The 24616-nt window shown below is 45.4% G+C and overlaps 1 protein-coding gene across 2 annotated transcripts; it reads right to left on the reverse strand.

Moving 5' to 3' along the window:
* Positions 1 to 1383: 1383 nt before the first annotated feature.
* Positions 1384 to 24127, reverse strand: PANX1 (pannexin 1). Of its 2 annotated transcripts, none has more exons than XM_042839280.1 (5): positions 23930 to 24127; positions 15454 to 15593; positions 7392 to 7615; positions 5812 to 6482; positions 1384 to 3946 (listed from the first exon to the last, which is right to left on the reverse strand). In XM_042839280.1, the coding sequence occupies exons 1-5, from the start codon at positions 24108 to 24110 to the stop codon at positions 3861 to 3863; spliced, it is 1302 nt and encodes a 433-aa protein (XP_042695214.1). In that variant the 5' UTR covers positions 24111 to 24127; the 3' UTR covers positions 1384 to 3860. The 2 variants fall into 2 exon arrangements, with proteins under 2 accessions (XP_042695214.1, XP_042695215.1); XM_042839281.1 differs by lacking the exon at positions 23930 to 24127 and adding an exon at positions 22479 to 22534.
* Between the last annotated feature and the right edge of the window lie 489 nt (positions 24128 to 24616).

Here is a 24616-nt window from a genome sequence, read left to right on the forward strand (position 1 = left end):
AAAAAGGTTTATTGCTCTCTTTGTTTCACTTAGATGAATAACTCATCATCCCCTGAGCTGGCCATCGATTGAACAATAAGCTCATACATACAATAGAAAAGATAAAATAATCCAGGAGATGATTAGGTGTGAGGAAAACACTCGTGTAGTGATGACAACAATTCACTGAAGGGAATGCACTCTAAATTCATTAAAACTTTCTTAAGTTGGCCTTATGGCACAGCCTTTTCAAATCAGACTCCAGGCCTGGACATACGCGTGGCATCAAAACTGAAGAAAGTCCTGCTGAAAAACCACTCACCATTCTCAGTAAGAGAAACAAATCATGTACCTAAAATCCATCCTTTGTTCTGGAAGTGACTGATAAGAAGTTTTAAAACACCCCAAGAAGCTAAGGGCTACTGAGTGGTATCAGAAGGCACAAAGAGGAGCTGGTGAGCAACTCTCTCACTCCAGGAGAATTATTTGATATCAAAATGATGTAGAGAGAACACTCAAAGGATGGCAGAAAGCAAACTTAAATTTCAACTTCTAACTTCCTAATGTGTTTTTAAAAAGACAGATGGACGTAAATGTTTCTAGAAAGAATGTAGTGATGAATACACTAAAGATGGGCCCTTTCCTTAATATCTAAATAGGAATGTTGCTCATTTTTCCAAGAAAGTAAAATACAGTGGGAGCAGTGCTACTAAATTAAAGTAGAACTGAACAGGCAGTTGCTGCAATGCATCTTACAACAACCAGATACATCTAAAGAGGGACATGTCCTGTGGACATGGCCAGTGGGCAAGGTGGTCATGGGTGGATGGTTGGACTAGATGATCTTAGAGGTCTCTTCCAACCTTGATGATCCTATGAGTCTAAGAGCTCAAGCGTGCTGAGAAAGTGGCCAATTTTTAGGCAGTAAATTGCTACACAGAGTAGCTATCTTGTGCTGATGTTTCATTGACAGTTTTTTACAGTTAAATAGATTTTGAACCAAAATTATCAGAGCAAAATTTTCTATGAGAACAAAACGAAATGAACACTTTAACTCCCGTGCAAAGAGTTTGCGCAGGTTGTGGCACTGGGCTGCTCATACTGCACTGAGGTTGTTCAGATGTTCTTTAAGTTCTTTACTATGAGAGTGGTGAGGTGCTGGAACAGCTGCCCGGAGAGGTTGTGGATGCCCCATCCCTGGAGGTGTTCAAGGCCAGGTTGGATGGGGCCCTGTGCAGCCTGGTCTAGTATTAAGTGGGGAGGTTGGTAGCCCTGCATGTGGCAGGGTGGTTGCAGCTTGATGATCCTTGATGTCCCTTCCAACCCAAGCCATTCTATGATTCTGATTCTGATTCTATGAGACGCTGACATAGAATCCTCAGCCATTTACACTGCTGTAGTTCACAAATTAATTTTATTTAAATAACCAAGAATGGATACATGCTTTGTTGAAAACCTTGGAAGACAACAAGAGACTCACTGCAGTAAGTCATACTATTAAACACAAAAAGAGTTAGTACAAGGTACCGTTCATAAACATGAAACACATTACCTTCAGGAGCTTCATGTTTTAAAGACTAAGAGCTCATTACTTATACTAAACAGTTCAAACACACCCTCATCACTAACCCTTAGTATTGCACTACTGCTTCTCTGAGAACATCCAAAGCACAAGGGGTAGACAACCAAAGGAGTTTCTGTGAATGACGGCAGCACAGGGATCTGCACTGGGATCAGCAAAGCAGTCAGTAGCTCATGGCCATCTGTGAGCTCATCTTAGTCCTTCAGGAGTATTTGCACGCTTTTCTCTCTGAAATGCAGACTTGGCAGAGGCGGTGACATCAGGGAACCTTATGGAAGGCATCCATGAGATTGCCCTTGAGAATACAATTGATGTGGATGGACCTGGTTGTGCCAATCCACGTTAGGTTGCGCATCCAACCAACACACCACACTGCTGCAGATGGTGCATCTGCAGTACCCACACACAGCAGGCATCAGCACAGCCAGAAACAGTTCAGAAAAGGTCAGAGTGGTTGTGGGCTTGCTGGGAGAAGAAAGCAGCAGCTCAGGCCGTACCCAACATACACCCATTTCTTGCCAGTAATGCTGTACATATTAGGACTGCAGCTGTGCTACAATCCTATATAAAGAGTTAGCACAATATTATGACTTCAAGACTTCCTTTCAAATAAAGTTCCTCTTAGCTGGAAATCATATCATAACCAACCTGTTCTTGTAAAACCAACACGTGTGTTATAGCAGCACTTGGGATCCACTTGTCTAGCAAGAGCAGCCAATTCAAGCAGGTGCATTATCTCCTTGAAATCTGCTGCAGCACATCAACAGTTCAGTGCGAAGGCTGTAACACTGATTCTTCTTTTATTCCTCATTCTCAGCACAGAGAATGCTAGCAGGCAAGAACAAAAGACATCGATGAACTGGAAAATGGAAGGCTTACCTAGCAATAACAGGCGTTAAAAGGACAACCAAATGAGGTGACAGACAAGAGACTTCAATTACAACAACACAGACAATGCACAGAACAAGTGCACTCATAGCATCTGTGAAAGATATGCACTGTCACCATGACCATCACACCCCCACCCACCTAACCCTGTGCCCAAAATTCAAGACAGAGTTCATATTTATGTTAACAGAAGGTAAAGGACCTGAGCAGAGCAGGATGACAACGCTAGATTCCCCAAACCATACAGTAACAAGCAGGGACACTTTTCTAAACAAATACTCCTCTTTCCTTTGTCCAAACTACTTCGGCTTCTTATCTTTAATTACAATTCAGTCATGGGACATGAGGGGGGAGCAACCTTTCTTTGTGTGCACATCCCTGTCACGTTGCCTATGGGGAGCTTAGTTCTGCTAAGGCACGCAGGTGCCACTCCAGTACAATAAGAATGTCTTCTCAGGTGGGTTTTGGAAAACAGCACAGACAGTTTTGCATCTGATACCACAAACACATTGAAACCCGTCCCAACTATACAAACACAAAAAAGATTTTCTAGAGATTGTTACAAAACGGAGCCAACTTCTCTATCTTCAGTCTAAACTCCCAGAAGGATATGTTAGTCCCAGAAGGAAACAACTGACAACAGAAATGAGCCCAACATTTAGCTTATGTCTCATTACAGTTCGTATAAAAAATGTTAAGACATTATTTTATGAATACATTGAAAAATCAAAATCCCTAAAATCTGCAGTACCCCCTTACACTGTGACTGCAGATCCTTTTTCCATCAGCGCCTAGAGAATAACCCCACACTTCACTGCTGAGATGACTCAAGACATCTTGGGCTGAACACAGCAACCCCTATTTTTCCACAGCAAAGACCAGTGGCCAGCCACCACCTGGTACATGCTTAACCAGATTCAACAAACAAACAAACAAACAACCCCTTCAATAGGGGAGAAAGCTCTCACATGCCTCATTGAGATGGCCAAGCCCAGTGGAGCAGCATGTCACAACACAGCACAGCCATCTCTTTTTGATGTGTGCAGGGCTGTTTCCCACCTCTATACAGAATAGTGCTCTTTTCCAGTGCTGGCTTCGTGTGCATTGAGTGCATTTCACTTGTACTCACAATGGGGATTTCTTTTTTCGTACTTCTTGGTTCTTGTGGCTTTTTTTTTCTTTTTTTCCTTAAAGAAATAATGAAAGTCTACAGCATGGTTTTTCGGGTATCTGACCGATGCCTGTTATTCAACAAGCAGTCTGTAAACTGGTCTGTCCTCTGAGGAGCTGTCAGGCTCCCAGGACAGTTGGACTTGAAGAGCAGAGCAGCACCTTGTGTTCAGCACAGTGAAGGCAGAGGAAAGCCCTCTTGCAGCAGCACGAAGCTCCTGCACGTGGCGGCTGGAAGGCATCAGCATGAAGAGTCAATAAGTCTTTGGCGAAGCTTTTTATCTTCTTTCTGGCCCAAGTGGTCACTTGCATCACGGTCTGGCAAAACTAAGCAGAAAGTTAACTTTTAGAAGTGACAAGCCATCAAATCACTCAACATTCTTGTTTGCAGAACTGCAGCAATGCAAAGATGAGGCAAAAAGAACAGAGGCAAGCTCTAATCAGTGTTGCCCAGTGCCAGGACAAGAGGCAATGGGCACAAACTACAACACAGGATGTTTGTTCACTCTGAACAGGAAAATTTCTCTGCTGTGCAGGTGATGGAGCAATGGCACAGGCTGCCCAGAGCCTGTGGTCTCTCCCCCTTGGAGATCTCCAAAAGCCACCTGGACACGGCTCTGGGGACCCTGCTCTGGGTGCCCCTGCTGGAGCAGGGGTTGGGCCCATGGATCCTCTTCTAACATCAGCCATTCTGTGATTCTATGATGCCCCATCCTCTTATCCCAGACCCTGGCCAGCATCTCCTCCTGTGCATTTCAAAGTCAACATCTACCACAACTTTGTTAACATTAATCAATTAAATTAAAGCTAATTAAAACAAGACATCACTAGCGACAGATGAAAAGATGGGGAGAAATGGGAGAATCTTTGCTGGTGGACAGTGAAATCCATCAGTCAGAACAAAAGGGCTCTGCCAACCAGATTGGGTCACCACGTGGCAGCCTCTCTCTGTAACATGTTTTAACATATCTTCAAGCATCAGTTTGTTCCACTCTAAACACAAGGAAACTTGAAGCCTCTGAAGTGTTTTTGTGAAATGAAAATAGTTTCAAAAGTTCTGCTTTTCAGTAAAAGTGAGTCAGATTTTCCTTAGCTTCTTCAGGTCATTAAGCAGACACCTCAACCTTGGGCTCCTAAACCCTGGTAGCAAAACGACCCACCTGTATCTTCAAGAAGGGTCACATTTAAAAGGAAAACTACGTTCTACCAGAAGTACTCCAACTTCCTCCTCTGGAACTAAGTGTTCCTTGTACAGGTTGAAATAATCTTCCCTGTTCCTTCTTATTTCCCCTGTTGTATAAATCCACTTCTCCAAACCTCAGCCCAAGAAGTGCTTGACCAAAGCACAGAGGAACAGTTACCCTGTGGATGCTGCTGCTTCTTTTTTTGTATTAAATGCAGGGGCAAGGTAAACTGAAAAGAAAGTAGATTTCATGTTTTTGTGCTGCTGAATGTTTCAAAGCATCTTCACTTCTACAAGTGAAGGACTTTGTGAGGAGGCAGACCATGGGTCTGAACTGTTTCACTGGGAGGTAGGTGCTGGTGTCCTGCTGCTTCTGCAAGGACATCTGTGACAGTGGCCAAGTTTACATTAAATGGGAAGAAGGATTTGCCACCCTTTTTGCCTCTCTCTGGATATCTGGCTTCTCTTCAATAACTTGGCACTGGATTAGAATCACATTTAAAATACACTGAATTAAAAAACAAACAAACAAAAAAACCCTTTTATTTTAGCACAGAATATAACCCCACATCTTCTATAACAATTGCTCAGAGCCAGTCATGACTGGAAGATGATGGGACTATTCAGAGCACAAGTGCACCAATCCAGATCCTGACTCACCATTTTGGCAAAAACCACTTTGCAGATGATCTGCCTTTCTCTCTGCTTAATGAACAAAACACACTCGCTGGCCTCACTTCCTTCTTTTGTCAGTTTCTATTCCTCTGCCAGCAGCTTTTCTGAATACTTTTTTACATTAATCTAAATCTTTTGCTATACTGCACTCATCACATGTAAATGAAGTCGTAGCAGTTATACTGCAGACGACACAGAAAAGTGTAAGCAGGTCCATTTTCTTGTAGAACACATGAAAGTGTTTTTGATAGAATACACACCTAGATGTGACTGGCTTTGTTTGGTTTGGGCTTTTTTCCTTGTTCTCTTTTAAAGAAAGCTTAGGCCAGCTTACCTTGTAGCTCTGTTGCATCTTTTTCCAACTCTTCCACAGCTGTTTCCTCCGGCTTCCCCGGCACAGCCGTCCTTGGCTTCCCATCAACAGTATCTGTCTTAATTGTGCCAAGGTTTATCAAAAGTTGCATGACATCAAACTTCTCGGAAACCGCAATGTTCTCCAGCACTTTGAGGCATTTATATGATTTCAGTTCGCTCACGTTTTCCTCAAGAAAGAGGATGTAAAGGCTTAAGTCATCTAAGCTCTTGGACTTCAGCTTCAGAACGTCGAAAGTCGGCAGGATTTCGTACACTTTGAGAATGCCCGAATTCCAGCGGAAGGGAACAAACATTGCGTACACCACCAGCGGCATCACGAGCAGATAGACGATCAGGTTAATGTAGCTGAGCACCTTGAAGACACCAACAGCAATCAGCTTGCACTGAACCACTTCTGGAACAGTTGTGTCGTTCTTTAAGATCCCTGTTTTGATGGTGCAGAGAAACTCGTCGCTCAAAGAGGAGAGGCTGATGTAGTAGCCCAGGTAGAGGCAGGCAATGAAAATAATCACGAGAGTGAGCAAACGGCAGAAAATGTATTTGATGATTAAGCATTTGGAATTCTTCTTTGTCTTCAAGTACTGCTCCACAATCGGGTATTTAAAGTGGCTTTCGGAGATTTCCCACAAGCTGCAAGAGAGAGAAGAAAAAACCTGAGTCACACAGACTGGATGACGCACCTTTCTTAAATTTCTGATCAGCCTTATCCTTGAAAGCAGACACGAGGTTGGGTTTTCTCCTCTTGGGGTGAGTCAGCAGTAGATCTATTACAGCCAGTGAAAAGCTACCAGCGGTTACATGAAGAATAATGACAATCTTACACAGAAAAGCCACTTAAGAGCTCAGACGTTGGAAAATAGAAAAAGGGTATTTCCCTTACAGCAAAAAAAACTTTCTTGTTCCTTCCAATATGAAACAGGCATAGTGTGTACATCCACAAGGCAAAACACACTCTCAGGAACTCACTCAGTTTACAGTGCACTCCTTTGCCTTTCCCTTGCCAAGGCAGCGTGCCGCTTGGCTCAGAAGGTTTGCTTTTTTGCTTATGTTGTTTGATTTTTTTTCTTCCTTTGGTGGGGGCTGTGGTGTAGGTTTTGTTTATTGGTTTTGCTATTGTGTTTGTTTCTTAATTTGCTTTACACAGAAACTTTGCAGATCTAAAAGGGCAGGAGACAAGGAACAGGCTCTGCCTCGCATTGACAAGTGAGGACTGCAGCTCCTCCTGTTTTCTTATCTCAGTGGGTAAAACTAATTAACGCCTGTTACAATGAAAAAAAGAAAAACAGGACATCTCAGATAATTAATAATTGGAAATTATTGGAAATCAAACGTTTTCTTTGTTCAAAAAAAAAAAAAAATTGCAAGTTACAGCTCCAAGTTCTCACTGTAATGATTTCCAATGTCTTTTTATTTGATCAATTTAAAAAGGTGTTGAGCCACTACTGAATCTTTCACAACAAATATCTTTGTAAGGGCAGGTGCCACATCTGGTCAGAGCTTAAGGAGAACAGCAAAGAAAGCCAAGCTGCAGCGTCCTACCTCTGTGTTAAGTTTTCATTAGCAGCTGGAATGAAGTCAGCGGGGTCTCTGGGCTCTCCGCTACGGACACTATTTGCAGCTTTGATTGCTCTGTTATAGGCTTTGTCAAGTTCTTCCATGATAAATTTCAGGTCTGAAGAGAGGTGAGGTGCTGCCGTGAAGCGCCAGAACAGACATGGTAGGTACAGCAGGATGGCCACGAGCAGAAGGATGTATGGGAAGAACTGAAGGGAGAAGAAAAGTTCAGATTAGGCCCCACCTGAGTATAAAATAAGCCAGCCATCATCCCCCATAAGCATTCCACATAAGCCCATTACATTCCCAAGAACCTTCTTTAAATGTTTCTACTAAACTGACTTTTCGTTACCAGGGACACACAGGGCAGTCAATTCCCTCTTCATTCAGCTCCAGTAACCTCAGTGCTGCTTAGAGCTTTTAAAGAAAACAACACCACACACCACCATGAAAAAGCAAAATAAAGTTACCATGATCCTGACAATAGTCCCCATTGCTTAGGGAAAAGACTGAAGAAAGATAAAGCACAACAGCCTCAATGTTTCCTTCTTCTATTCATCACCAAGTAGGAGCTTTTCCACCATAAAATGAAATCTCCAACTCCCTCCAGCTTCTGGAGAGAACCTATTATCTATCTGCTGTGACTTCCTATTCAAGGTGTATATTCATACGTAACAGTACACTTACAGAGCCATGATGTACAGTCTAGTTGGACAAGCCATTACTATAGGATTCTGAGCAATTTGACTGCCCTTCAATTCATTAAACTGTTGATAGTTTCACTGAACTCAAATCGAGCTTTAGTTCCTATGGAATTTTAAATTAGTTGTGATGAAGAAATTTGGATTTGGCTTAAGCTATCTTCAGTGCTATAGCTGCACACATGCACGTGCAGTGGAAAAGCTAAAGGGGAATTTTAGAGACAAGTTGGGCTGGAATCATTAGTCATTAAGTGGGACAGTTCTGCTTACATCAGTGGGTCAACAGATATTTACAAGATGAGAATCTGGACCTAATATTAGCTTGTGTTTGCATTAAGCAGGAGAGATTAACATTTCGTATGCACAAAATAATTAATCTGATGTTGCTGAGCATCTATCCAGGAATGCTGCTTCTAATATCATTCACCAATGAATCATCATCATTAATGCTAGGGTTGTATATGATACGTTAGCAGGGAAATAAAAACTGACTACTTAAAGGAGCTTCATTCAGCATTTGGAGACCATAAAGTGAACTAGATTTTGGGATGTGCACGCTGTCTGCATAGCAGTCACACTGGAAATATGTGACACTATGAAATACGTGACTGTAAGATACAGCCATGAAAAGTATTAAATAGCCACAGAAAGCAAAGAATGAATGAAATTATGAATGAAGGTGCAGCCCCAAAGTTGCATTGTCCCAGTCCCTGGGTCTTTCTTTACCTGGACAAAGGCTCTGGTGGCACATTCTGCACTTACGTAGCAAGTAACAGTTGTGATGCTCTGCCCCAGACCTCCTCCAAGCCCACCCACCTCCTCGCCCTCCTACAACCTTCTCTTCTTGCATTTTCTCCTTCCCTGACTGCTTTACCACTGTTTATTCATCTACAGTCATCATACTACTGGGATGCATGCAAAGGCATGTGACTAAATTCCCCTCACAAGGTTCTTAAAACTCCCAAAGCTGCAGCAGACGGAAGCATGAAGAAACTCCATGAAACTCTTTTCCAAATGGTCACAAAACCAGAGCAGGAGCACAACCATTAGCCCAGCTCTTTTGGTTTGGAAAGAAAGCCTGTGTTTGTCAGTCCTTCCACAGCACTTGATGCTTCACTCCATCCTTCATTGATTCTGGCTCCTTTTAAAAAGGAAGGACATTTGTTCCATTTGTTAACAGCAGGCTTACATAACTAGCCAATTGTTCTGAATCATTACATTTTGGGGTCCTGAACCAACAGGCAGAAGTGAAAATGCAAAGTCATTCAGCACGAGTCCTAGGTTTTAGAACAACAGACTTGGATTACCCAGCTCATCTGACCGCGTTCAGAGTCACGCACAAAGACTTCTCATTTTACGAAATGGACACTGTGGCATTCACACATGGATGTGCATGTGCTATATGCCCCTTTTTATATATTCACTTCAAAGGCAATGAAAAAAGGGGAACTGCTGCTCCAGTCCTGTAGTAATCAGACAAAACAGGAAGTAGCACTGACCTTGAGAGCTCTGCAGACAGAGAAAGTTACTTCCCTAAAAGTAAAACTCAGTTTTACTTTGCTGTTTATCAAGTTCCTTTCCAAAGGCAAGTTCACAATGTTGGATTTAAAGCAGTAAATGACATGGCACAACACAGAAAGTGGAACATACACATTAGAACAGGTAAAATATCCTATGGTGTGACATGCTCTTTTCTGAACTTCATTAGTGAACTGCAGTAAGGGCTATAATACCTGGAGGCCCTTAGCTTCCATCTCCACCCAGTGCAAGAGGAAAACAAAAAGAAAGGCAAAGGCCCAACAAGTTTGGCACTCAAAACCAGAGTAAAGGAGCTTCAGCTACATTGCTCCAAGTTTGGGAGGTGCTCAGCATAGGAAATGTTTGATTATTTGCCAGGATTCGGACTTGATCATCCTTATGGGTCCTTTCCAACTCAGGATGTTCTGTGTTTCTATGATTATTATACTGTGTGATTCCGCACAAGAGTAATGCATGCACCAGAGACTCACAACCAGATCTTCCTACATGTTTTCTGCCAAGGACATTTGAGCTCCAATGGAAGTACCTTCCCTTGTTGGTCACCTAGTCTGATAGTAGCCTTTGTCAAACCATGTGCTCCCAAGGAAGCCCAGCACTACAAAGCCAAGCACTCAATTCCCTCATCCTGTACTGCTGCAGCTCATTTAACTCCACTAATCTTGAGCACTGTGTGCTTTACAGGCTGCACCCTAACTCCTCCTCAAAGCCAAGAGCACCTCAAACTTGAGCAGGATGCACAGAAGAGTCAGGATGTAGAGCCATGATCTCCCATTTCAGCACAGAACGTGGTTCATGTGGTTTTCAGTCTTTACTTGCAAGAGCAGCCATGAGGGTTAGCTCTAAACAAATCAGCTATGCACACCAAAATGCTTACACTCATAGACGTGTGCTGTTTTCTTACATCCCCAGTGAGAACTAGGTTGAGCAGTTTTAAATCAATATTGTGAATGGAGAAGACAAATAACCCTCATGTATGGAGTAGGAACTCTAGAAATCTATTCAGAAAATGCAAAGTCATGACTATTTATTCAAGTGTCTGCAACTGATTCTCCCATGAAATTTACCTGCACAAATTGAGTGCATGTTTTCCAAAATGTTTTACTGGGAGTTGTGAGCACTTTGGTTCAGATGAATTTTCAGAATGGCATAAACTATCCTCACTACATTCCAGTTCCCAGTGCACATACACAGTCTACAGTGATAGATCTAGTGCTGCAAATATCACAATGAATTCCAAATACTCTCTTGACATGGTTTTTGCCATCTTTTATTGAAGGGTCCTCCACAAAACATATCCACCTGAACAACTGGAAGCTACTGCTTAGCAACATGCTATGGCCACAGCTCCAAATAACAGCAATTAGCCAAGTACAGTCCAGATCAGCTGCCCAACGTCTAGCACACACTGTCACAGCTGTCTACAGGAGTCTTCCCAGGCTTTAAAGAAGCTGGAAAGTAGAAGATCCCAGGCTATTTCTAAGGTCTCTGTTCTCTGCCCTACTAAACACCCTCCTGAGTTTCTTGAGGTTGACTTGCCTTCTTGAAGACATATGGTTCAGTCCCTTTGAACTAATCACTGAGAACTCAGCTAATTCAGCAATCAAAATGCATACATGAGACACAAGAAGTGTCTGAGTAATGATTTTGTATATACAGATAAGATGATTGAACCAAAGGACTGTCTTTTAAAAATGCATCACCTTCACACTCTCCTGAAAATAAGGGAAAAATCAGACAAAAACCTAAAAGAGCCCGTTACATACACCCAGAGAAGTGGATGCTCCATTGTTGGAGACATTCAGGATCACACTGGTCAGGGCTCCAAGCACCTGGTCTAGCTGTAGGTGTCTCTGTTCATGGCAGATGAGTTGGACTAGACAGCCTTAAAGGGTCCCTTCCAAGTCAAACGATTCTATGGTTCTATGATATAGCATCCTCAGCTTCAACCATACTAAGATAGTATAAGTACAGCTGTGACAGGCAAGTTGAAAGGGCTTCTTAATGACTTCTTCATATGCTCAAAATACTGTCTTGAGATTCAAAGAAAAAACAGCTGCCAAAAGTGCAGTGATCTATTTGATAGGATTTGAGAATTGGATAAAGGCAGTGAGCGGAAGGTGAGAACCACCTCTGTGAAAACAGAGGAAAAAACATTTTCTCATTTTGCAGCATCTTCAGTCCTTATTTATTTTGGGCAAACACTACTGAAATGGTTGCAAGCATTCAGACTTGTACTATGGTTAATAGTGGCAAAACACTAAGTCAATCACAGAACCATAGGATGGTTTGGGTTGGAAGGGAACTTAAAGCCCACCCAGCCCCAACCCCTGCCATGCGCTGGTTGTCCCCACCAGCTCAGGCTACCCAGGGCCCATCCAGCCTGGCCTTGAGCACCTCCAGGGATGGGGCACCACAGCTCTCTGGGCAGCTGTGCCAGGGCCTCATCACCTCTGATCACCTCCTCACAGTAATAACACTCTCTGAACAATAACACAAAGCTGTTAAACTGCCCGGGTCTGAAAGACAGCCTTGAGAAAATTGACAGGCATACGGTAATACTAAACAAAGAAGGAAGCACTGAAGCACTTCTACTGATTTAGGATCAAAATATTTTTCATTAAACAATAAGATAACAATGAAGTACCAGCTTCTTCAGCCTCAAATTCCTACATGCCAACAGGAAGAGTTCAAGTAAACGAAGCATGCCTCAAACTGGCTGACAGCAACAAATTCTTCCAGAACCAAAGCTATTAAGCTCCCTCTGGATACAACCCTGTTCCTATTGCATGAGATGTTTCCCCAGCTTTCAGAGCAGAAGCATCAGCTGTAAATGACTCATCATTCTAAAGGTTGCCACGTGGTTGAGAGACTGTCCTGCCTCCAGAACCGAAAGTGAATTTCAAACCATGCACGACCTTTTTTATTCCTCCTGTTATTTGCTCTCTGCTATAATACAGCTTAAAAGGTGCTTTTCCAGATTCAAATAGTGAGGCTAATGAGACTAAACTAGCTATAACACCACACAAAGAATGGTTCAGAAATGTATCTGTATCCTATTTTCCTTGCACTCTAATTGCTCTGGGTGGGGCTTTATAGGTGAAAGATGAGGAATCCTCAGTCAGCTGGGAAGCTGTTACCAACCTGGTAACAACTGTGATGGTAATCCTATCAACAACTCACTAAAGGACCTCAGGAGGGTTTGTATATCTACAGACAAGCAATTCAGAAAGCAACCCACGGGTCCACAGTACATCTCAGTTCTATTACTTTCCCCACACCTTGCTCAGTTGCTATGTATGGTGCCTACCAATAGCCACTAAGATAACGCTCATTGGTCTCCCGTTTGTACCTGTATAAACCTCTCTGTGTACGGTGCATTAGAAGGCTTCACAGAACAGTCTTCTCCTTGACTAGACTGGCCGCTCACAGAGGCCAAAAGCTTGTTTCCATTCCAGTTCAAAACAAAGTTACGTTTTATCAAAACTGACCATCATCTTTAGAGATGAGAAGCAAACTGCACAAAGGGAGCAAATATGAGGGCTGCCTCTTACTTTATTATGTTGGCCCATGACCACAGAGACAAGTCTTGGTGGGATGGCAGTAGAGGCTGAACCTTTCCATCAGTATCCCATTACTGTGTGACAGATGGCAGCAGAGGGGCAGTCTGACAAAATAGTGCCTGACATGGAAGTGTGGATGAAGCAAAGGTGCGTCACTGAATTCCTCCATGCAGAAAGAATTGTTCCCACTGACATTTACTGATGCTTGCTGAAACTTTTTGGAGACAAAACAGTGGATGCAAGCACAGTGAGGCAGTTGGTGGTGAGTTTCAGCAGTGGCAACAGCAGGTCACCTCTTAAGGTGATAATGCCCTCAATAATATGCTTTAGCTTTTGCAAACTCTGAAGTTGTCAGGCAACTGGACTTAATGGTCTCTGTAGGTCCTTCCAACGAACCATTCCCTTCCATCCCATCCCATCCCACTGGCTGCCCTCCAAGCAGCATGTGCAGTTTTGACAGCTGCTCCACTGGCAGGGCTGGGGGCCAAGCATGAGCGCAGAGGTTAGGCCCAGGCACCCTGGCCCAGATACAAGCTGTGACTCAGCTGTTTGGAGGCGCTGCTCACTGCCAGCCTGCAGGGTTTCAAAAGGAAACATCACATACCACCTGCCATAGAGGAACCGTGGCACTAAGAGCCTTGCAGAGATTCCTGAGACAGCGCCAGTCAGCAGATTAACATGGGCTGTGTCATGTCAGTATGACACAAAGGCTTATTTGCCATAGCTGGCAAACTAAGAGATTTGCAGCTGCAATTGCAAGCTATCAGCTGTAGCATAAAGTTCAATTAAAAGAGACAGGTAACAAGAAGTCATTTCCTTGATAGAGGGAGGGAGCAAGGCGTCCAGCTCTGCAGGCCGAGGCCCCTCCTGCCCAAGCAGACTGATGTCCCAGCAGCTTCAGTCTCCGCAGGCCTGGCTGAAGTGAGCTAGGGCACTCATTGAGCAATGATGAGTTCAGGTTGGAAGCCAACAACTCTGGCTTTAATACTCATGAAATGAAGGACCTCTAGGTCCAGGTTATGAGTGGAGCTCACTGAGGAAGGCAGTAGAAAACCCTTATGGCCAGGGCTCTGGGGCAAGAAATGAATCAGAGGTAGCCCTGAACTGTCTGTCCAAGGAGATCCAACCAGCTGACCGGATAATAAAAGCTGAGGCATTGGTTGTGCCAGCAGAGCCCAGAAAAACAGGCACTGTAGGTCCCAGAGCCAAGCTGCCTCTAACACCAGGTCCTCATCCATGGCCACTGGGGTGATTTGCTGGGACACAAAACTGTGGCTTGAATGTGGTAATAAGGTAATAAAACAGCAGCACACAACAAAATCCACACATCCACAGAGCTCCTGCTGTATTTCTGACTTCAACATCAGCACTGCCCAAGCATTTAAGTCAGAATCTGCAACTCATGTCAAAACTCAGCCAACCCCTTTGAGGCATCTCAGGTATCTCAGAACCCACTGCACTTTGCAGCCACAGAATAGGCCCCTCGCTGGGAACTCCTAATGATGCTGCTTTGCTTGCAGCAGTGAAAGGCTTAATTGGAACAACCTGAGAAGCTCAGAAAAGCTTCTCAGAAAAGCACACTGAAACATGTTGGTGCCTATTATATATTTCACCTCTCCCAAAATCCGTATCTGCCCTGCATCCAACTTTCTCCAACTGGCCAAGTATAATACAATAAAAATATCAAATATTTTTACTATCTTGCTTTCAGAAATTAAGGTTTTGATACAGCATTAAGTCAGCTGCTGTGTCTTGTATCCTGAAGTTAAAGCAGTTCTTTAAAGACATGTTGGGCACTCAGCTCCAGGGCAACACATCAACATTACTCTTTTGTCAGCTAACTGGTGACATTTGTTATCCTATAAAAACAGATCCTTTACTTATAAGCAGAAAATGTCTCTTCCAGCTCTACCCCTTTGGAAGTAAGAAAAAGAAAACATTCTGTCTAAAAACAGAAAGTCAAGTCAAAGCCAGGGATAACACCAGAGAAGAATCATAGAATCACAGCATCCACAGAATGGTTTGGGCTGGAAGGGACATTATAGATCATCCAGCTCTGAACCCTGCCGGGACAGGGACACCTTCTAATAGATCACTTTGCCCAGAGTCCTATCCAATCTGGCCTTGAGCATCTCCAGGGATGGGGCATCCACAACTTCTTTGGGCAAAAGAGGAGGAATGAGAAAGGGAATGTAAAGGCAGGCTTCTACATGTGGCCACTGTTTCCATGAGGAGACCTGTACGTACTTTATGGAGCCAGAGGGGAATGTTCTCCAGGTTGTTGTAGGCTGGCTGCTTTTGCTGCACTGCTGCCCAGCAATAGGAGTCCACGTAGGCAGCCTGGCGCCAGGAGAAGGAGCTGGGGGCAAAGCAGCTTATCTGGGCACCTGCAAAACAGAGCAGAAGGGATCATGCACTCAAAAGATGAAAGAAAATAAATCAAACTTAGGAAAAGAAAAAGAAAAAAAAAGCTCATACTTGTGATTTTGCTGCATCCAAAGCTATTACATTGACAGTAGGAAGTATAGCAGCACTGAGAATCACTGAATTCCCACAGAACTGCATCCAGAACTCCCACTGGGACTCTCTAATGTCTCTTAAATGTTGAAACAGATGCTAGAAACATCCATCTTTTAGGACTACTTCCACAATTCTAGGGGAAGGACTGTTACCTCTCAGACCCCTCTTCCTCAGATTGGCCAAAGGAGAGCCAACAGATGAAAAGTGTGACCACATGAGGCTGGTTTCCCAAGGAAGCAGCTACCACAGCACACCATCTTAATCCCAAGTGCTCACCCCTCACATGTATTGAAAGAAGACCTCAAATATCATTCCCCCAGCCCTGCAGTCCATGCAGTAATGCAAAGGCAGGTGTGTCCCACACTTATTCTGCCTCTGAGCATGAGTTTTGACTTTGGGTTCATGTTAGCCCTGCCGTAACTCCTAGCAGAGCAGGAGTGGTCCCCAGGCTCTTCCAAGGGTCTCCAGGTTCATTCTCCCCAGCACAGGGCCAGGCACACCACAGCCATCTCTGCTCACTCCCAGCACTTCTCCAGCCTCTGGCACTTAAATGTAAGATTGAGGCACTAAGTGGCAGCCAGAACAGCCTCAGCCCTGGAGTCAAATTCTGCTCTGACCAGATTACAGGCAGCAGCTAAGTCTTCCTGAAATGTGTATCAAAGAGGAAAAGTGGTTATTTGATGTGGAGCATCAGTAGTCCCCTTAGGTGAGAGACAGTAACACAGGACAAGGGGTTTTGCTTTTCCTTTGGAAGCTGTGACAGCCACAGCAAAATGTAGAGTTTTCAGTGGACTTTCCTAGATGCTGAAACACAACAGCTGTTTCACCAAATGTTTACACAAAGTGGAGGTCACCCTTCCTTGAGGACCTCTATGCCAAGAACAGCCTCCGACACCTCCTCCAGCACAACACAAATGTCAAAAGAGCAAAAAAGGGAAATACTGCTACTTTTTTCCTTCCTTTTCTCAAAGTTATCGGTAGATGGCATCACTTTATGCTTTATGAGAGCATGTTTCTGTACAAGACTGTTGAACCTCTTTGCTAGTTTAGCCTCTAGAGAACAAGAACTGCTTCTGTAACAGAAGATGACTGCACTAGCCTTGTAACTTGTACAGCCTTTTCACAATGTAGCGCAGTTAAGGGGCATTATAAATGAAAGCTTTTCCCTATGACTCACTATTACAATTATTTCTGAGGCTGTAGTATCATAATGATGGGGTCTGATCTGTCACAAGCCTCCCTTATGGAAAACAAGTTGCTGTTTATCAGCCCAGAGCTCACGTGGCTTAACTAACTTGGCACAACACGAGCTCTTGCACTCTCCCAAAGCTTCAGAAGTTTCTGCTTTACAGAGAAATTCCCATTGCCTGTGGAAGAAATAACCTGCAGAGAAGGAAAAAAAAAAAAAAAAAAGGAGAAAAGAAGGATGCAATTGGAGTGTCTCTGTCCTTGATGGGTACCATTTATGATCTGCTTTCCCTAACAAACCCCCTGCTGCTGGCTGAGTGCAGCAGGAAACAAGTGGCCCTTTCACGGGGTGAGCAACAGAAGTGTTCAGCAAGATGCTTTGTCCTGTCTGTGTCTGGCATCTGCAAAAAGAACAACATGCAGGGTGTTCATTCTCATGAATGGGTGCAAAATCACTGAAAGTGAGAGAGCCCTTAAATCAGTGATTCACAAGGCAGCCTCCAAAGTGGTGCAGACACAACTTCCTCCCAGAACAGGCACAGCAATCCCAGGGCAGCAAGCTCAGCTCTTCAGATCCCCACACTTCAGTCCAGACTTAGGAGACCTTCAGACCTTCAGCCAGGAGTCCAGCAGGTCAGAAACAGACAGCAGCAGGAGATGGGGACTCTCCAGTTACCACCCCGCTGTTCAATTAACTTAGTGCAGTTCTGCTTGTAAATTCTTGTTAATATAAGTACATCTTTGCACTAATCATGGTGCAAAGAGATTACATCTTTGGGCATTATCTTCACCAAACACAGATTACTCAATGCATCTGAAAGTCAACATGATTTTACACCCCTTTTTCCCCTCCTTTTCCCCTCCAAAGGGGCACACAGGCACGCCTGTGTGACCTCAGCTGAAGAGCAGCAAATTGAGCTGTCACCTTGCCCAGCTCCACATAGCTTCATGTCCACCTTGCCAACAGCACCCAGTGTCTCCTCTGTGCCTGGGACTGGAAAACCCATTCTTTTTTTGCAGCTGGTGACTCTCCAACTCCCCTCCAGCACAGGACAGCCCACAGGTGGAGGTCCTGCCCTGGTGACATCGTTTCGTCTCTCAAAGAAAATCCCTGATTGAAAGGACAGAGTCCCAGTTCAGCAGGTGACTGCCTTGCTTGCAAGCAAGTGACACCCCAGGCTGTGCCTCATCCCTCACCAAGGCAGGTACCAGCAGGAAGCACTGGTTTTGTCCCCAGCAGCCCAACACCTCTCTTCCCACCAAGGCATCTAATTAAGAAACTAAAAGACATTGCTTCCAAGAATCAACATTAACCACACACTGAAGTGCTTTTCCTGAACTGAGGTCAGGTGATTTGTAGCTAAATAGATTAAACCTTCAGCGAGTAATTACTGCTTCCTACTGCACCGCAATCATTGGGAAGAGATTTGCATAGGCTCAAATGAAAACTCAGCCATTAATTACTACCATAATGTCAAACTGGGCAAAATGAACCAGCCATGATATTCAAATACCTGATTTTATCCAGCAAGAATTAGCGACACTGGCAGCCACAAACAGGAAAATCAAGCAACATGTACACAATGTACAGACTGCCAGGCACCATCCAACACACACTCTTCTCACCAATATTAAAAGACAACCTCACACTTAAAAATATAAAAAAAAAAGATGTCCCAATGTATGCCAAAGGAGAAGAAACTGGATGTGTGGGTTTGCATGCATGTATTAAGAGCAGACCAGAAAGAATGTGTTTATTAGATTTATAGATGCCTCCTATGGACCAAAGTGGCACACCAGGTGAAGGATACTCACTGTGTTCAAGAATCATAGAATCATAGAATCACCAAGGTTGGAAAAGACCTAAAAGATCACCCAGTCCAACCGTTCACCTATTCCCAATAGCTCCTACTAAACCATGTCCCTCAACACAACATCCAGCCTTTCCTTGAACACCTCCAGGCTCGGTGACTCCACCACCTCCCTGGGCAGTCCGTTCCAGTGCCTGACCACCCTTTCTGAAAAGTAATACTTCCTCATGTCCAGCCTGAATCTCCCCTGCCGTAGAAGAAGGAATTGTGGAGGGAGCTACAGCAGGAAAGGAACAACCTCAGTTTGCCAAGGCTGACTTTAGCAATGGGGAAGCAGAACATAAAGCCCAGGTGATGCCATATTCAAGCAGAGGAGCCACCAGGTGTCTGTCCCACTCCATGGGGCTGGGAGCTGTTCCTCAGGGAACTCTCAAAACCAGGCAGGGGGAAGAGAGCTAGGTGTTGACCAGGAAGGCCTTCAGAGTGACAGGTCTGTTTAATAACTGGGGGAAAAAAAACCCTTCCCAATGACATTCCCACCAATGAGACACAAAAAACATAAGAAGTTTCTCTTCACCCAAAGGAGAAACATCTCAGAGCTGATGCAATGAACCTTTGGCTCCACTGCTACTTCGCTGCTACCACAATCCTCTGGCAATGTCAGAGGGCCACAGCGCTTTAAAACAAGTTTTGGTCCCCAAAACAGCTTTCCATCAGTTCTGTAGGAAATGAAAGCCTAGCTCTGTAGAAGTTGAGCAGAAAAGATTCTCCTCATTGATAGATGAAGATGTTCACCCAAAGGCAATTTGGACTTGCCAGTGAAGCAACATTGCTGCAGGTTTGGGTTGGAAGCTCTTGGCACAGGCTTGTCCCTGACAGCAGGTACTTCTGATCTTCACTGAGGGCTCTTCATGTGCCATGGAGTAGCACGGCATGTGCTGCCATGGAAAAACAAATTGCTGGAACATCCAGGGTGACATGAGCCAGCAGTGTGCACTTACGGCCTGGAAGACCCACTGTATCCTGGGCTGCATCAACAGAGGCCAGCAGGGCAATGGAGGTGATCGTCCCTCTCTACTCTGCCTTTTTGGGACCCCATCTGGAGTACTCCGTTGGTCCCCAGCACAAGAAGGATGTGGAGCTCTTGGAGCAGGTCCAGAAGAGGCCACAAAGATGCTCAGAGGGCTGGAGCACCTTCCCTATGAAGAAAGGCTTGGAGAGTGGGTGCTTGTTCAGCCTGGAGAAGAGAAGGCTCCAGGGAGACCTCACTGCAGCCTTCTGGTACCTGAAGGGAGCCTACAAACAGGAGGGAGACCAACTTTTTGCGCAGTCTGATAGTGATGGAACAAGGGTAAATGACTTTAATCTAAAAGAGGCGAAACTTAGGTTAGCTGTTAAGGAGAAATTCTTCAGTCTGAAGGTGATTAAGTGGAAAGAGTTTGGGGAGGGTGAGAAGCACTGCTCCACAGTCAGTCCTCTCATGAACTCTCCCAGTTTCAACAAATAAAAGCACGAGGCACAGCCCGCATCCCAGCACGCAGCCTGCTTCAGCAGCCCTGGGGAATGTCCTCTGAGCTCCCAGCCAGCAGCTGCCACAGTCATAGTCTTTGGCCTAATGACACCCAATCTAACCTAGCTATCACAGAAGTCACAAGGTCAGATTGTTTCCCAAAACCCAACCCCATGATTTGTGAACGTGAAAGCAGACACACCAGCAGGAAGGGCCAGCAAGGGCCTAGCAGCAGAGGCAAGGAGTCCAGTCCAAAAGATAAGGCTAATCCCCTTCATACCCCCTGTTCTACTGTCCAAGGCATCCCAAAGTCTACATACAGCCTCCTAGCAGAGATGAGAACTAAAACAAACAAGGAAAAAAATATCCTCCCAGAAACTAGGTGGGATATGAGCAGCACACAGAAGTTTGTCACCAGTTGGAAAACCCAAGGCAATCACTGGGAGCATTAATCCCGTGGTATGCATGGCACAAGGTAGGGCCTCCCCACCTATGGGCACCTCCAACACAGCAAGGTGGGGGCAACCTGAGATCATTAGGGACAATAATACTCATTCAGTGCTACAAATTCTCATTTTGACAGACACATACCACTGCTGTGGGCTGGTCTATGGTCAGGCACTTCCCAACCTGTCACAACTGATAAGCTCATATTGCTACCCAAACCTTCATGTTGGTTATACCCAAGTTTAAGTGTCTTTTCTTAGCACATGATGGTTTCCTGGTCCTGGGAAGCTTTCCCAGGGGTTTGTTATGTCATATAATAAGCATAGATGTTATAAGGAGGATAAAGTCATGCTAGCAATACATGAGCCATACACAGAATCATAAAATCATTTGAGTTGGAAAGGACCTTTATTAAAGGCCATCGAGTCCAACCCCCCTGCAGTGGACAGGGACACCTACAGTTCGATCAGGTACTCAGAGTCCTGTCCAGTTGACCCTAAATGTCTTCAAGGATGGGGCATCCAACATTTCTCTGGGCAACTTGTTCCAGTGCCTCATCACACTTACCGTAAAAAACTTTTTTCTTATATCCAGTGTAAATCTCCCTCTTTTAGTTTGAAACCATTTCCCCTTGTCCTATCACAACAGACCCTGCTGAAGAGTCTATCCCCTTCTTTCTTACAGCTCCTCTTTAGATAATGAAAGGCTGCCCTCCAGTCTCCCCAGAACTTGCTTTTCTCCAGGCTGAACAGCTCCAGCTCTCTCTGCCTGTTTCAATTTCCTCTCTACCCAACATGCTTGGGGATTGTCTTGTTGTCCTGGAAAGGTCTGGATGTGCCACTTTCCTCCATGCAGTTCCACAAAGCCCTCTGTGCTCTGAGATGCAGCAGCTATCACAGCACTTGCTGTGAGGCAGAGGGCTCTGGAGACTTCTCTTTGCCCTTCTCCACACAGTGAGGCTGACAAAGCCCTAAGAAGTGGCACTGAAAGAGATTTCAACTGCCCATGTCTCAGTGACAGAGTAGTACCTGACTACCCGTAGCATATTCACCCTAAAAACTGCTGAATGCCATGGGAAACAATGTAAAGCAGTCATGTAAGTAACATATTCACATAACACTGCTCAAATCCTCACAACCCTACGATTATTTCCCAATTCCCAGTAGAAAACAATATCAAACACATACAGAGTGTAACTAAAAAGAAACTCAGGCAAGTTTTCCCCTTCCCTGCAGGATGCAGACAAACAGAGCAGGGGCCACGTGCCTACCGACCCGCAGAGCTCCCTGACGGAGCACAGTGGATGTTACCATGCCTCCTGCATAGAAATCCTTTGCAATACACAAACTGAATCTCATCTGCTATCTGAAATTTCTATCAAAATAAGAAGTTACTTGATAGCATCAGAAAACCTTTGTAAAGGTATTAATAATTTCTCATAACCAACAGCAAACACAGGTGGGATTAAAATTGCAGTTATAGGCCACTGTGCTGCAACTGAGCACCAAACAGCAGGAAGGCAACAGCTGAAGCTGCCAGGGTACTTTAGGTGGGAAGAATGTAATTATCACAATAGAAATAGGATCTGAGCACTTATTTTTGCAAAGTGCATGCAATTTTTGTATGCAGAAGAAGAGATATTTCCATGTTGTGACTCACACATTGCTTTCACAACCACTCCAGATTTGGGGTTGCCCTTTCTCAGACTCAAAACAGACCTACCATTTTCTCTCAGTTTAGCAGCCCTGAGTTAAAAAGCACAACTACATCAGGAAGCATTTGAAACAAATACTTACTTTCCATTTCAACACTGGCTCCACACCAGTGCCCACGGAAGTGCCAAGACCCAACGCATCCCTCAAAACACCTTAAAAAGAAAAGCTCCTGCCCGGCAGTCAGCGCAGCATGGAGCACAGGCAGCACGCAGAGCAACTATCACTTTCTGTATGGAAACCACGTGGGTAGCTTTGCTCACACCGGGGCCTGCCAGCACACGGTTGGTCTTTTCCTTTTTGAAACACAGGAACTGGCTTTCAAGCTTCAGGTTTTCTTCTGGGTTCTCAAGATCACAAGTAAAAAAAATAGAGATACATGGTGTATCCCTGGTGTGCAAAACACAGCACATACTTTAATTTGTGCTTTGTGAATCTGCTGTAGTCACAGAATCAATTTGAATCATTTTCATATTGAAAGGTACTGTATGCTGTATATGCCATGCACCAGGGTCCAAACATTCGGTTAGTGAAAATGAGACCTTTGCTCATCCAAAAGAAAGGAAACTTTCACCAAACTTAGCAATTCAGCTGCAGGTTGGAGCTTTGCATAGAGGAGGAAAGTAACTTTAAACTAAAAGAGGGGAGATTTAGGTTAGATGTTATGTATAAAGAATTTCTTCCTAGAATGGTGAGGCCCCGGCACAGCTGCCCAGAGAGCTGTGGTGCCCCATCCCTGGAGGTGCTCAAGGCCAGGTTGGATGAGCCCTGGGCATCCTGAGCTGATGGAGGCAACCAGCCCATGGCAGGGGTTGGGTGGGCTCTAAGTTCCCTTCCAACCCAAACCATTCTGTGTTTAATGATTCTCTGAAAAATGAAAGAAATACCACTGCAGGGCTCGGCAGAGACCTTGGTGGGCAGGCGTTGCTTCCAACTGAGCTGGGCACAGTGATTTCAGAGAGGAAAATGGAGGAAGAACAGACCCCCGCATGAGCTACTTTGTGCACCTGCACAGCCCCTAAATTGAAAGCCTTCCTTCTCGTTGCTTCAAGAAGACAAGTGCACTTGTCGTAGCTGATGTGAAATGAAAAGGTTCGCTTATAGAAACGCTTCCGCACCCTTTCAGTCTCTGACTGACCAAAGTACCACGGGACATGGTTGTCCTCAGCACTTCTGCTTGGTTGTTTCCAAGTTCTGGGTCAAAGCCACCTCCACTGAAACATGGCATTAGATGGTGGGGGCACCTTACCTATTATGCAGTTTGAGATCTGATTAGTGCCATACACGATGTTTTTCATAGAATCACGGAATCATTAAGGTTGGAAAAGACCACTAAGCTCACCACGTCCAACCCCAGCCCACGTCCCTCAGCGCCGCATCCCCACGGCTCTCGATCACCTCCAAGCACACTCCGCCCCGACCCCGAGCGGACCCCCGGTGCCGAGCCCCTCCCCAAACCCCGGCGCTCGCAGCGCTGCCCCCGCCCCGCCCAAGCCTTTGTGTGCCGCGGGGAGGGGGCGGCGGAGGGCGGTTACCGATGGAGACCTCCTGGGCGAAGGCGAGGGAGATGAGCAGCAGCGGCAGCCCAACGGCGATGCAGGTGACGATCTTGTCCAGCGCCAGCTCCAGCCGCAGCCCTTTGTAACGCGTCTCGGGCGGCTCCTTCAGCAAGAAGTCCGAGAAGACGTACTCGGTGGCGATGTGTGCGATGGCCATGGCGGGCTCGGCTCGGCACGGCACGACACGGCACGGCGCGCTCGGCACTGCTCGGCGCGGTGCGGCTCCGCCCGGCTCGGCGCAACTCCGCCCAGCAGCGCCCACAGCGCCCGGCCCTGCGCCGCCCCCTCGTGGCTGCTGCCCGCCGTGCTGCTGGCGTGGGCTCGTTGAGTTACGGGCCGAGCCCTGCAGCGCTTGTCGTATCGCTGGGCACCGCTGGAGCCTGACTTCTAATTCGTACAGCCCGGTCAGGCGTTTGTACGCACTGATATCGAGCACTGTGTGACACAACATAAGGAGGACGTAAAACCATGAAAGGGTGTCCAAAGGACAGCTGCAAGGATGGGGAAGGGTCTGAGGGTGAGACCTATGAGGGGCGGCTGAGCTCAGCCCAGAGCAGAGCAGGCTGAGGGGAAGCCTGATGGCAGCTGCAGCTCCTCACAGGGAGTGGAGGCAGCACTGAGCTCTGCTCTGTGTGACAGCGACAGGGAACGGCATGGAGCTGT

The sequence above is a fragment of the Centrocercus urophasianus genome, unplaced genomic scaffold (genome assembly GCF_019232065.1).
Source record: "Centrocercus urophasianus isolate 14NV4802_14NV808 unplaced genomic scaffold, USGS_Curo_1.0 seq_9, whole genome shotgun sequence".
Lineage (NCBI taxonomy): Eukaryota > Metazoa > Chordata > Aves > Galliformes > Phasianidae > Centrocercus > Centrocercus urophasianus.